The sequence below is a fragment of the Hydra vulgaris genome, chromosome 12 (genome assembly GCF_038396675.1).
Source record: "Hydra vulgaris chromosome 12, alternate assembly HydraT2T_AEP".
NCBI lineage: Eukaryota > Metazoa > Cnidaria > Hydrozoa > Anthoathecata > Hydridae > Hydra > Hydra vulgaris.
Window position 1 is genome coordinate 59,081,151 of NC_088931.1, and position 14,533 is coordinate 59,095,683.

A 14,533-nucleotide genomic window follows, 5' to 3' on the forward strand; every position below is an offset into this window, starting at 1 on the left:
TTTTTTGTTTAAAAAAGCTCTTTTAAAAAAACCGAACAAAATTTTTCCCCAACCCAATAAAAAAAAGCACCAATTAGAAATAGCCAAATAGATTTTTTTATTCACATTCACACCTGAACTCTGTGGTCTCCAAGTTCCAAATATGCTTATACCTTATCTCTGTAGTCCTTGAGTTCTAAGTATATTTAGAAACTTTTAAACTTTATAGCAAGAAAAAAACTGGGTTTTAGAATTCTTGAAATTGGGTTACAGTTTTACAAAAAGACTTTGGGTTCAAAAATAATATATTCTATGACTCTTTCTCTTTTACTCTTTTTCAGAATTTATTATTTTTGATTATTTTTGAACGTTGTTTTATCTATTATTTAGTTTTCCTTAGTCCTTTACTTTTTCCCTGTTTTGAAGTTTCTAAATATTTTTGGAGATATTTATGATGCTCCAAGAATCCAGGTAAAAATAATGAATATTTTATTCTAAACTTGGGAGTTTTTCTTTGGCGCATATTAAAACAATATTCATAATTGTGTGTTTATATAAGGCTGTCTTTTGAAACAGCAACTTCAAGAAGTATCTCTCTTAACACCAAGTTTCACAAATTTTCTAAAACTTGTTTTTAGGGGTAGATTAAGATTCTTAAACATCTGATTCTTATATTATTATGTCAATCTTGTCTCAAATGAAGTAATATAAAATTAAATAAAAATTTCATAAATAATAGTCATATTTTTTTAACATCTCAGAAAAATTCTTTTTTTCTTTTGAGAGAGAAAGGGGGTGGGGGCTAAGGGGTAAGGACCAGCGAATATTTGTTAAAATTTCGATTATGAATTTTACTGAAAGGTGAAGTTGACTTCGGCTTCGACTTCGGTGCTGATGTTGAAATAGAAATTTGGCTTTCAGTTAAATTTGGTAACCATTTCAAAATTTCATTTAACTTTCAGTTAAATTTGAAAACTATAAAGTTTTTTTCAATTTATAAAGAAGAAGAATTATGAAATATATTATATGTTTTATGTATATACAAGTCTTTTTTAAGCACAAAGTCTATTCATCACACAATCTTTTTCCTCTATAAAATTGACAATCAAAATTTTTCGATAAATGTTGTAAATGTTTTTTTGTTCATGTTTGTTCAAAAACATTAAGAGTTGTAAAGATTTCATAACTTAAATTATCATTATTACTGAATTTATTTTGATGCAAATTGTTTTTTGTAAGCGTATATTTTTAAAATAAATTAAAATTTACTTGGCTTCACTTGTTCTTTTTTCATGTTTTGAATTATGGTTAATTACAAGCTAAAAAATAATAATTTTAGTTTATAAAAAATGATTATACAGCAACCGTGGCGCAGTGATTAGAACGCTTGCTTTAGAAGCAAGAGACCTAGGACTTGAAGCAAGCTCTAGGCATATTTGGCACAATCGGTAAGGAAAGAGGTTTGAACTTCCTAGTTTAATACTTTTCTGATGTATTTTGTGGCAAAACCGTTAGTTCTTCTTGGAACACCTAAACCAAAAAACAAGAAAAACAAGAAAAATTTTTTATAAAACTTATGAGTTCTTAAAAAAGTTTCTCTTTTAGTTAAATGTGTTTTTAAAATCCAAATTCGGCTTTCAGTTAAATTCGGTTTAGAAGTCCGAATCGGCTTTTAGTTAAATTCAGGCTAAATATTCGGCTTAAATTGGTCTTTTAGTTCGGTATACACATATGATGTAAATTCGTCTTTCATTTAAATTCAAGTCTTAAAAAGTCGACTTCGCCGGTCCTTAGTAAGGGGGTTGAAGTGAATTGAATAAATAATATTTTTTAAAAAAGATTTTTTTTAGAGCCATCTTAATATAAATGCCTAAAGTTTAATGTTAGCATGTGGGATAGATTTAATACTTATAATGTGCAATACAGGCTAATAATTAAGTTAGTTATATTATTTTAATATAACTAATTTATATTATTTATATTAAAATTATTTTAAATATAGCTAATATTGAATATTATTTTAATAACTTACATTAAAATTGTAACAAACTTAAATTATTAATTTGTAACTAATTATTTGGTTTCAATAACCTGTCTAATGGAAACATGATTTAAGAAAAGAAAATTTCAACACGATTTTCCAATGTACTTTTAAAAAAAATCAAAACTTCCTTTCACAATAATGAACCTCTTGAACACACAAAACTTATCAAGTGTATACAAACAAAAATTATTAAAAATGTGACAATTCAAAAATATCAATTTAGTTAATTATATCATATAGCTAATTACATATATTGTAAATACTGCTATAGCTAACTATATTACATTCCATACATTATAGCTTGTTAACTATAAGACTCTTAAACATTTATAGGGCTCCTGATGTTTTGAAAAAATGTTCTTCAAAAGAAGTCAACCCTTAACCCAAAAGTTATATAAAAATCTCAAAAGTAATGTATGTTTATAAAAAATATATATTGAAATAAAATTGTGAAAATGCACCTTTTTTTATCTCTTATATAAAAAACCATATTTTTATGCAATGAAATCAAAAACAAAAGATTTTATGTGAAGCAATTATTATTTTCAAGACTTTTATATATTTTTGCTTTGAGTACTGAATACTAGGTTGACCTACTTTTGAAGTACTTTTGTTTCAAAATGTCGAGGACTCTGTATATGTTTAAGGGTCTTGGAGGCAACTCTAAAAATATTTTTTGTTTAAAATTTTTTTACTTCCAGTGTTATTTTTTATTTTCGATTAATTATTATTTATTATTAACAATTTTCGAAAATTGTCTTACAATACCTCTAACTGTATTCTATAATACATTTAGAGGTATTTAAAGACAATATTCAAAAATTGTTGTTTTTCAGCCCACCTGCTGGCTGCATGCGGTATTTAATGTCTCATGGATAAATAATTAACATCAACTTAGTTAGAGTTACATTTGATGCAAACATAACGTTCTATAATGTTTCAAAGTTAAAAAATAAACTAAATAGTCAACTCTGATCTGCAAGAAAGAGTTTTATTTTCTTTATTTGTATCTTATTTGTTTTTAGGGAGTTTTTAGCAGTAGAGGATCAAAGATCTTGTTTGCTGATGCCGATGGTGCAACAAAGTTTTCAGACTTAGACATTGTTGAAGCTGGATTAGATGAACTGCATGGAGGAAAAAATAATATGGCTATATCAATTGGATCTCGTGCTCACTTGCAGGAAGAAGCTATAGCAGAAGTAAGCTTTAAGCAACGTCTTAAATATTGATTTATTCTTTTTACTTTGATAGTAATTTTTTAATATATTCTACTATAGAGATCTCTGTTCCGAAACATTCTTATGTATGGCTTTCATTTTCTTGTATATGTTTTATGTGTAAAAGGTATCAAAGACACTCAGGTATGCTTACTGTTTCACGCATTAAATTTTTTGCATTTTTAGATTTTTTTAACTGAGTTTCATGTGTATTTGTAAGTTAGTTTTTTTCATTTTTAGTGTAGATTTTTTTAGTGTGGATTTTTTTTAGTGTGGATTTAAGTTGTTGACAAGGAAAGCAGCGCTCACACTTTTTTCCACATTACATGTTGAAAGATGGTTTGTTTTTCTTACTTTAATCTAAAATAAGTTTCTTGTTTTCTTACAACTGTTTGCTTATTATTCTCAGACTTTTTTATTTAAAATTAGTTGAAAATATGGTTTTTTTTTAAATTAATTTAAAATACTTGATTTAAAATTAGTTCTATAGAATTTTTAAGTTTTTAACAATTCCATTTATCATTTTGATTAATTTGAAATTTTTAGGGCTTTTGATGTTGAATTGTTGTATGCTGCTCAATACTTAGGAATTCCCATAGCCGAAAAAGCAGTAAATTGGCAAGAAATAGAAGGTATTTTGTTAAAATATCCAATATTTACAATGTTAAAGCCATTCAAATGATTGGTAAACATTAATTGGTTATAAAACTTTGAATGTATGAGGTCAAATTTTGCATCAGTGCATCAGGAATGTAGACTTCACATCCCTGATGCACTGATGCAAAATTCAAAATACCAAATTTCAATTTATCAAATGACATTACAAGAATAACACTTAGGTCTTAACTATCGAGGAGGAAAAATCTTAGGTATTATTTCCATGATGGTGCTCTGTGCCAAAACTAGTTGTTTTTAGAATTTTCTTTATAAAAAAAGAATAAAAATAAATATATATAATTACTGCAAACAACATCTTTTAAATTTGTTGGTTTTAATAAGTTAAAAATAATTATAATTTAAATATAATTAATTGTTTGTAATTGTATATTTAAGTTGTAGCAAGTTCAGGCTAGAGAAAAGGTGCATTTGTTAGAATTGAGTTTATTTGTGTTTTAACTCATGAAATATCTTTCATTTTAAAATCCATAGAGGTTTTAGAAATATTATTAACCATTTGTTGTTTATCAATTTGTTTTCTTTTTGTCAAATTTTTGTTATCAATATAGTTGTTTATCAAATGCTTTTTCCTATAAGATTGGAATTTGGATGTTTTTTTAATTTTATTATAGGTTTATGTTTTTTATAATTTTAAATTATGATTACATTTTAATTAAATAACCTGCTTCAAATTATTTTAGTTTAATTAGTAAAAGTCATTTATATAATTTATTTAATAAGGCGTGCTCATAATGATTAATTTCTTGACATAAAACATATCTATATTTATTAGTAGTAATTTTGATTATGTTTCATTTTAGCAGACAGTTTAAACTGGTAATGTTTAATGCAACATTTTAATACTATTCATGATGATATTTTACTAAATTTTTATTATAACTTGCTCACAAAGTGTCAAACGATTCTAAACTATATTTGTAATATGTTTATGTTCAACCAGGACTCTGAGCATTTGAATATTGAAATTAAAAAAAAAAAGAAAAACTATAAGTAATTTTGGTGACATTAATGTTGCGTTTTCAATTACATCTACATCTTTTTAAAACAAAAAATTAGTACATGTTATTTTAGAGTATTTAGAGATAAGAAAAACCATTGTGTGAAATAATTTTGTCATAGCGTGTTATTTCAGTTATACTTTGAAAATCACAGATTAAAATAAAAAATCTTTAAGAAATTTATTTTTTGCCACACTATAACTAATAATTGCCACAATTTGCCATGTGGTGTTTTATATTTATTTAAGCTATACAGCGCTTCAATCGAGTTTTCATTGATTTTTTGTCCCCTTAAATCCTCGTTCAGATTTTATATATGTTTTAACTAAAAATAGGTTGTTGCTATTTGCATAGCAACAACCTATTTTTACATTAACAGTTCTTTTAACATTTTATTTGCGCTAAGTACAAAATATTGGGCATATGTATTAAAATAAGATTCACAACTTTTATGAGGTTAATTTTTTTGTGGTTGCTATGGATACCTTACTTTGCCTAGCATAGCAACAACATATTTTCTGTAGTTGTTAGTAATTTAATTACTAGCAACTAAATTAATTATTAGCACTAATTATTAGTAATTTAATTACGATTACTAACAGTAATTTAATTACTTTTAATTTTAATTACTAACACTTATAGTAACTTAATTACTAACAAGAATTAATAGTCCACGCGGCATATATATTACAATATTAAACTTTTAAATACAAAATATTTGTTATAAGAATTATTTAGATAAAGTTTTATTAAACTTTATCTAAATAATTCTTATAATTTTATCTAAAAAAACAATCTTAGTATTTCTAAACAAAATATTACTGAAGATTAATTTAATATTAAAATTTATTTAGCCAAAAGTTGCTGAACTTAAAGACGCTGATTTTAGGCACGCTGTTCAATGATTTTTTTACTTGTATAAAAAAAAGGAGGAAATCTGCAAACTATACTGTCAAAAATTTTGAAATGAAGTTTGTGAATTGGCTTAATGAATATTTAATTGTCAGAAAAAAAGACAATGAACCAATTGCAAGGTCAAGACATGGTCAAAAACCAGTTACAGTTGATGATAGTTCTAATAAAACTAAAAAAAAGCGTGTATCTGCCTTACTTGAATCTCATTCACCCAATGAATTATTTTTTGTTGCTAGGAAAAAATTAAGAAATGAATCAATTTTTATTGCTGCCAAGAATGTTTTAAATATTTCTAATAAATCATAATCTAATATATTTCTAATAAATAATTTTTTAAACTTATGAAAAAATCAGGATATACAACAATCTAAACAAAATATTTTACCATTATAATCACATTGGAAAAAAATTTTCACAAAATATTGAGATTTACCTTGCACTCTAAACCAAATAATTGAGGAGTGATTTGGGCATTTTTCGGGGTATTTTGCCACTTGAGCACAGGGTAAACGTCATTATTTTTGGAATTTTTTTTTGGAATTGCATTTTTTTTATATTTGCCCCAAATTTGCCTTCTTGTTTATTCGCATTTTGAAAATTTTATTTTTTTGAACATCCCTATTAGGTATGAATTTTGTCCAGTAAAAGTGAATTCTGGCCCACTGTGCGGTAGTTGAGTTATCTTTTTTCATCATCATTTTGCTAACTTGTAGCTAAGAGTTGCTATAGCCTACGGAGCTAACGTTCCTCGTAACCAAATTGTTATCTTTATGGTAAGGAGTTGTCGATAGCTTGTTGCTAATTTCTAATCAAAGATTGTTTTAATATAGATTTTGGTTTTTTAATATAAGATTTTTTATTAACTAGTATACTTAATAATTTTATAATATTAATTTTAAATTACAATTAATTTTATAAAATTTATGTGATAATTACAGAGTTGTTAGTCCTTGACCTTGTCTTAAGACCAAAAATTCAGGCCTTGGCCTTGGCCTTGAAACTGTTGGCTTTGGTCTTGACCTTGAAAATTTTGGCCTTAGCCTTGATTGTTTTGGCTTTAGCCTTAAAAAAAATAAACATGTTCTCTTATTGATTTGGTTGAATTCTACCCATAACCTTGGTCTATTTTTACAAAACATGGTTTTATTGTCACAGCACTTGCTACTTACAGTTTTGTTAATAATTAGCTTTAACGTAAGGCAAAAATTTAAGTCTTAGGTTTTGAAAATCTTTGCATAGGCCTTGGCCTTAAAACTCTTAATCTTTGCCTTGACCTTAAAACTCTTGACCTTGTCTTTGTCCTTTTAACTTTTGGCCTTGGTGTTATGGCCTGGGCCTTGTAATGTGTGACCTTGGCCTTGGCCTTGCTACTTTTGGCCTTGTTAACAACTCTGGTTAATTATATATTTATATAATTTTAGGTTTTTTTTATAAGATATATATCATAAAAATCAATGGTGTCCGACAAGGCACCATTGATTTTTATAAATCAATGGTGCCTTGTCGGACACAAAATTTGCAATAAAATAGTATAATTGGTTATGCAAAGGATTCTGGGATGTGTAGTACAGCTAAATAGTAATTATAATCGACAAAATTAAATAAACATGCACATTCTATATTTTGTTTTAGGATAATTAATCATTTTCAAATGATTTTTCTTTGCATTCACCTTTATGTTTTCTTATATTTTCAGAATACCTAACAATGTCTGCTGGATTTTGCTTATAACATGTATAAAAGCATATTACCATAACATATAGTTTATAACATAACTGAATGTTGTACAGCACAATATCTGCTACAATACAACTATATTATAAACCTTTTAGCATACTGCAGAAGGTAGTTAAGATTTAAAACGTCTTTTTAAAAATTTAATGCATAATTCAATGTCACAAAAAATTATTTATAAAATGAACTTTTTTAAATAAAAAATTTGTTCATATAGTTATTACATTTACTTTTTAATTGCATTGAAAATGCTATACTATTATTATTGCATTATTTATGTTTCAGTGCTGTCGAACTAAATCATTTGATTTTAAAGTTGATGTCGTATCTTAATTAAACTTGATGTCGTATCTTAATAAAGTATTATTAGCTAAAAATCAGTTTAACCATTTTTATAAAACCAATATTCTTTATAAATGAGTCAAAACTTGTTTCTCTGCGCAACAACCCGTTTCTCTCTGCAGTGTTTGTCATGTTTTGGAGTTATAGAGTTTAGAGAGGGTTATAACCATAATTAAGTAGCCTCCTTGTCTGTAGTGGCCTTCTGGGCCTTGGGGAGGTGAATTAATAAAAATAAAAAAAATAAAAACGTTTTTATAAAAATGTTATTGCTTATAAATAGGCAGTATTAGATATCCCAAAATTCCGACTAAAAAAATACATAAAAATGGGCAAGTCATTAGTAAACCAAGTATTAGTAAAAATGTTGAACTTGAATTACAGAAATTTTTATAAAATTTCACACCTAATTTTTTTATAATTTTAAAATTTCACACCTAAATTTATTTTTTATAAATAATGAGAACAAACCAAATATGATAGAGTAATAAAGATGACAATAAGTTATAATATATTAGCGCAATCAAATTAAATTTCAATTTGAAATCAATCATCAAATTAACAAAAAAATGTAGACCAAAATAGCTTAAACTTGCTAATTTAAAAAGTATAAACACTTTTGTTTAAAAGTTTAACTCTGATTAATAATATGCAAGAAAGTATTTGAGTTAACATTAATATTACTTGAAATAAACTGAATCAAAGCAAAAAGTAACCAAAAAATAAAATTTTGGAAACAGATAAACTTGTTTAATGCGTACACAAACTTATGAATAATTTTTTTATATTACTTTTACTTTATAATTGTATTAAATTTATATTTTAACTATATATTTATACATGGCCTAATTAAAGTATACAGCCTAATATTCCACATTTTTGGCAAAAAATAGAAGGCCATTAAAAAAATAAAAACGCTATAAAATCAAAACAAACAAACAAATTAGAAACATTTTTAATCTTGCAACTAAAGTTCAGCAAGAAAAAAATTATTTTTTAACAGAAATTACTTTTTTTTTTTTTAGTTGAAATAAATTTTTATTAAATAAAAATTGACTTAGCCCAAAGAATGTAGCATTGTTAATATATTTTGTTATTCCGCATTTATAAAAACATCTTATGTTAACTTTATATTTATATTAATTCTAAAAAAATATAACACTATAAACTAACTATAACATCCATACAATTTTTATCAGTAATTACTTTTTTTTAATATTAAAAAATATATCAGTTATATATAAAATACATTACTGTAATATATTACTGGTTTGTTAGAGATTTATTCTCAGTATCAGATGTTCAGAACAAATTTTTATGAAAATAAATTCAAAACTAACTAAGCAGTTGTTTAGAATGACAAATCAGTATTGATCATAACATTAAAAGTAAAATATAAAAACGAAAAAGGTTTACAAACATAAATTGTCAATATATTGTTTATCTGTTAACAATTACTAAACCATTTTTAAACTTTTTGCTATATAACCTGCGATATGGATATGGAAGATGCCTTCTCTACTACTTCTGACAGAGATATCTTCAAAGAGGATGACTGGAGTAAAAAATTTGTTTAAAAAATATTTTTAATTGTTAATTTATTTGATATCACTGTTCTTTAAATAAACTTTTAATTTTCGTAACTCATTGGGAGCACAAAATATCTTTTAAGTAACCAAAAGTTAATGCCACTCATCTACTGATGCTTTCCAAACTTACTGACACAATTATAATTGTAACTCAAAAGATCTTTAATTTAAAAGAACTATTTAACTACTGCAACTGAGCTGACAGATTTGTATGAGATTTTTATCCACAATTCTATAGTTAATTAAAGTTTAGGTTTTTATCATTTTGTTTCAATTTTCTTTTATTTAACACTTTATTTGTAAGTTTGAAGTTTTATATAAATCTGCTGTTAAAATAATTTCTGCTTTAACTGTAGCATCCCTTTGAACTTAAATGGGGGAAAAGTCTGGATAGTTTATCACATTTTAAAGTAAATCTACAACTTCATAAAATAAAGTTTTTTAAAGCCATTTTTATATTCGGATAGCAATCTATTAAATCTTTATAAATTACTTGCATGATTATTGCACACTAAACTTGCAATATCATATACCATTTTCAAAAGGTTAAGACCTGTTTCACCCAAGTATTCTGTATATATCTGTGTATACATTTCTTCAAATAAAGCGTGTAAACAAAATAAATGTGAAAGTAGAAAAACAACTAAAAAAAAAATACTCCTCAATTTTTATTTCGAACCAAGTAATAATTTTAATACAATAATATAAGAAGATCAAACATTTAAAAATAATTAATTATTCCTCTGGGAATCTAATAAAATTTTGAGCTTTTGCTTTAGTGGTACCCATAAGCTTGCGCACAGAATAAGAATCAAAACTATTTGATGCATTTTTAAATGATATTTTAATATCTTTAATGTTTTTGCAAAACTTTTTTGTTTTTTTCATTTTTCTTTTAACAATAGCCCAGTACTTTTCAATAACTCTCAATTCTGGGCAGTTTAAAGGATTTTCTGTTTTAGGCACAAATTTCACATTATTCTTTCTATACCATTCCAAAGCTAGTTGACAATAATTGAATTGAAGCTAAATCAGGCCAGAAAACAGGTCTGTTATTGTGCGATTTAATGAGAGGTAAAAGGCGTTTTTGTAAACATTTTTTAACATATATTTGACCAGAAAGTGTGGACTGAGAAATATAAGGTGCTGATTTTTTGCCGCAACTTCTAATAGCTTGCCAAATCAAAGCTTTTTTAGCAAACTTGTCATATTTTGTGTATTTAAATTTCTTTTCTGCTTTTCCTCTATATTTGGCAATATAATAAACAGCACCAGGAATTTGTTGATGAGCATGCTTGATATAAGTTTCATCGTCTTCAATAACACAGAAATTTTAAGAAATAAAATTGTCATAAAACTTTCTGCTGCGGGGTCATGCACTTTTTTGATGAGTTTCAGAATGGTTGGGCTCTTTTTGCACTTTGAAAGAATGAAAACCATGTTTGTTTCTAACTTTTGCAACAAAACTATGAAAAAATCCATATATTTTTGCGTGTTCCCTTAGTGAAAGGTTTTCTAACTAGTTTTATATCTTTAAAACCTTTCTTTCTCCCACCATCAGATTTGCGTTTGATCGATTTTGTTTGAGAAAAACGTTGAAAAACTACTATTAGGGTTTTGCAAATATTTTTTCTTTTACGTCTTCTTCTTTTGTCATTTTTAAAATTTCAAGTTAAATCCAAAAACTAACAATTTTTTTGAAACCACGACACGTTGTAAACAAAATACAAAAACAATTAAAAAGAATTTAATACAACAACTGAAAAAAAATGACGTGCTTATTCTTTCACATTTATTTCGTGTACATGCTTTATTAAGTATCTTGCACTATTTGGGTCACTCTTGAGTAATAATTTTGCATATTGTATTGCGCCAATATTATCAAAATGTATTTTCAATAAAGAAAGCAGTGGAAAATCTTATAAAAGAATTTTTAATGGTGATATAATTTATGCCTTATTTCTTTATTTTTTTAAAGTTCTTCAAAAACCAAAACAAGCAAACAAACAAAAAAAATATTCCGCATGATTTTGAACGTAAGTAGAAAAGTGTTCTAACATGCATATGCAGGGCATTTTAATGACTATAAAAAAACTTGATGACTAAAAAAACACTGTGTAAAGATAATAGACAACTCTTGTTAAATATTTTCATATGAGCTCTCAGCAACTTGAATAATAATCTCAATAACTTATGGTATGTAAACAATAACTTGTGGTATGTAAGCAATAACTTGTGGTATTAAATAACTCAATATGTAGTATTAAGTATCTCAATAACTTCAGGTATTAAACAATAACTTGTAAAATACAACACACCATACACACCATACGAGCAATGTATTTAAAATTGTGTGCTCGATATTTTTTTATTATTTACAATGTTAAACATTCTGAAACAGAAATGACTAGATGACTAATTACAAGGATCTCATAAATACATAATTATTTGCAATAGTTATTTGTTTATGACACTTGGATGTAGAGTGGTTATTTTTTATAACCTTTTATTAAACAGGATCTTTTAGCATGTTATCCTTGTTTTATTAGGCAGGATCTTTTAGCCAATTCTCATTGTTTTATTAAGCAGAATCTTTTAGCCTGCTCTCCTTGTTTTAAAGTACTTTTTTCCTGAAAATGTTTTGCACATATAACAGATGAGTTAGTTGGCATCCAGTTTAGCATATTTACAAATAACTTTATCATTTAAACTTTTTATGATTCGTAAGTATTCGCTAATATTGATAAAACTTTTTGTAACTTTTTATGGTTTGTAATTCTTCTTTGATATTAAATAAAAATGCTGTCACTATATCTTGTTTTAAATCGTTTATATTGTACAATTACTACACTTTCATTCAAAACCGCAAAAAAACTGGCCTTCTATTTTTTTGGCAAAAATGCAGAATATTAGGCCGTATACTTTAAGTAGGCCATGATTTATATAATTTTAATCTTTTTCATAAAATAATTAGTAAAATATTTTACATAAAATAGTTGTGATAAGTAATTAAATTTTATATAAAATTTATATTTAAATTATTTATTAGTTTTAAATTTTTTTATAAATTGTAAAATATATCTATTAGTTATTTTAACTTAAAATAAAATATATATTTGATAATAAAGTATTGATATTAAGTATAGCAGGATAGGCAGTAGACATTAGCTGATGGATCCAGTATCAGATTTGGTTGTTTGTTTGTTTTTTTTTATCAAACTTTAACAAATGCTAACAAAATCATATTTTATTTGTAAGTGTGTTATAAAATATCAATTTTTATTATTTAGCTGTGGGTGATTTTTTTTTTTTTTTTTAATGTACCAGTTTAGTTAATTTATAAGCAAAAATAAATCAATTTAATTTATTAGTAATTTTTAATCGTTATTATTAATTAGATATTTATTTTATTACTTTGGTGATTTTTAGGTTCGAAAATGGTGCCCATTTTTAGTTGGCTTCAGATGGGAAAAGATTTATTGCTCATACGAGTTCGTTACGTCATAGGAGCATGGAAAATATGGACAGGCCCGCCAAACCTTGTTATAATGCATTAGATTTGTTACATGAGTAGATTTTTCAATAAATTTAACACTTTTTTATATATATATTGAATTGTATAAGTGGCGTATCAAAGAAAATCGAAAGAAAAATACTATTCTCATACCCCTCTTATTCGCGGGTCGGACCCAAAGTTGGCTACACTCTACTATATGTATACTCATACAACACTACCCCTCCCCCTTTTAAGGAAGGAGTTAGTTCTATTTATATGGTTATAAATTCTGCATTGACAAGAAATTTGTTTGTATTTAAAATCTTTTGATTAATTTCAAACTTGTTTAAATAGTTGTTTGAAAATTATTTATTTGTATCTCTTTTAAATAAGATCTGTAGGCAAATTTTAGTAGTTTTTCGTTTTCAGACTCCAATAAAAATAATTTTTTTTTTATATATATATGCATTTCATAATAGTGTAAATATATTAAAGTCTTGATTTAGCACTAAGAAGTTATCTCAAACACAAAAAAATCCCTATTCCGTCTCCATATACATCTTTAGTACATTTCAATGTGCATTACACACCGTGGTGGAAATAATTTATTTGACAAATAAATTATTTCTATTTATATAAATATATTATTGTAAGATTGGCTATGAGGAAAGAATAGGCAATGAAAAATATAAAAACGGATGCGTAAACAAGTTGTTTATTATTGCCTTCGCAGAAAATATGGCTGAGTCTTATTTGAGAACTAATTTAAAGCTAAATTACTTAAAATACTTTTATGCTTTTAATAGGCATTAACACATCCCAGCTCTTGATGCAATATTACCGAAGAAAAAATGCAAGATTTTTAAACTCATGGTGACCTCAGAACTCTGGGAAGTATTCATTCATCAGCTAATACTTCCAAAGTTGCCTGTAAAGATTTTAAAAAATCCTAGCTATCAGCTGCATCTTATATCAATTGGGTTAATCTTCCACTAGTTGATCTACCTGATGACTTGAAAGTTATTGAAACTCTTACTCCAATGGAACTTCATATACTTTGTAGAAATACAAACAGAATTTATAATAATCTTGAAAAATATTTACAATCTATGGAGGCCACATTTTTGGAAAACCAGTGGAACTAAATTTTAGATTTTCGAAGGCCTAAGCTGTATGATGATCAATTTAAAGGTGGAAAATGTTCAAAACTTCTAAAATACTAATGTGTAAAAGATAAATATATCATTTCTATAGTTAATTTCTTTAAATGTTTAAAATCTGTTAAAGTTGCATGCCTTGGTTCTAGCTTGTTACCTTAACATGGCTCAACTTTTAATGAGTACAAAAAAGCTTTTGTCAAACTTGGTCTAGGAGTGTCACCAAAGTGCATGCTTTTATCAAGCATACATGTGAATTTCTTTGTGAGGTGTGTGTGTGTGTGGGGGGGGGGGGTTGACACCCCAAAGAAGGTGATTTTCAAATTATAGTTGGTTTTTTCAGGAATATAGTCAGCTAGTCTGGTATTTGACACATTTCAGTCGGGT

The 14,533-nt window shown here is 26.1% G+C and overlaps 1 protein-coding gene across 1 annotated transcript in view; it reads left to right on the top strand.

The window, feature by feature from the left end:
- The window catches only part of LOC100201682 (dolichyl-phosphate beta-glucosyltransferase), a 33,443-nt gene extending 20,358 nt beyond the window's left edge, over window positions 1-13,085 (top strand). The window contains exons 6-10 of the mRNA XM_065813887.1: window positions 3,049-3,222; window positions 3,301-3,384; window positions 3,512-3,579; window positions 3,787-3,872; window positions 12,923-13,085. Coding sequence (XP_065669959.1) covers window positions 3,049-3,222; window positions 3,301-3,384; window positions 3,512-3,579; window positions 3,787-3,872; window positions 12,923-13,050 — 540 coding nt within the window. The 3' untranslated portion in view covers window positions 13,051-13,085. The remainder of the gene's footprint in view (window positions 1-3,048; window positions 3,223-3,300; window positions 3,385-3,511; window positions 3,580-3,786; window positions 3,873-12,922) is intronic.
- Window positions 13,086-14,533: the final 1,448 nt, after the last annotated feature.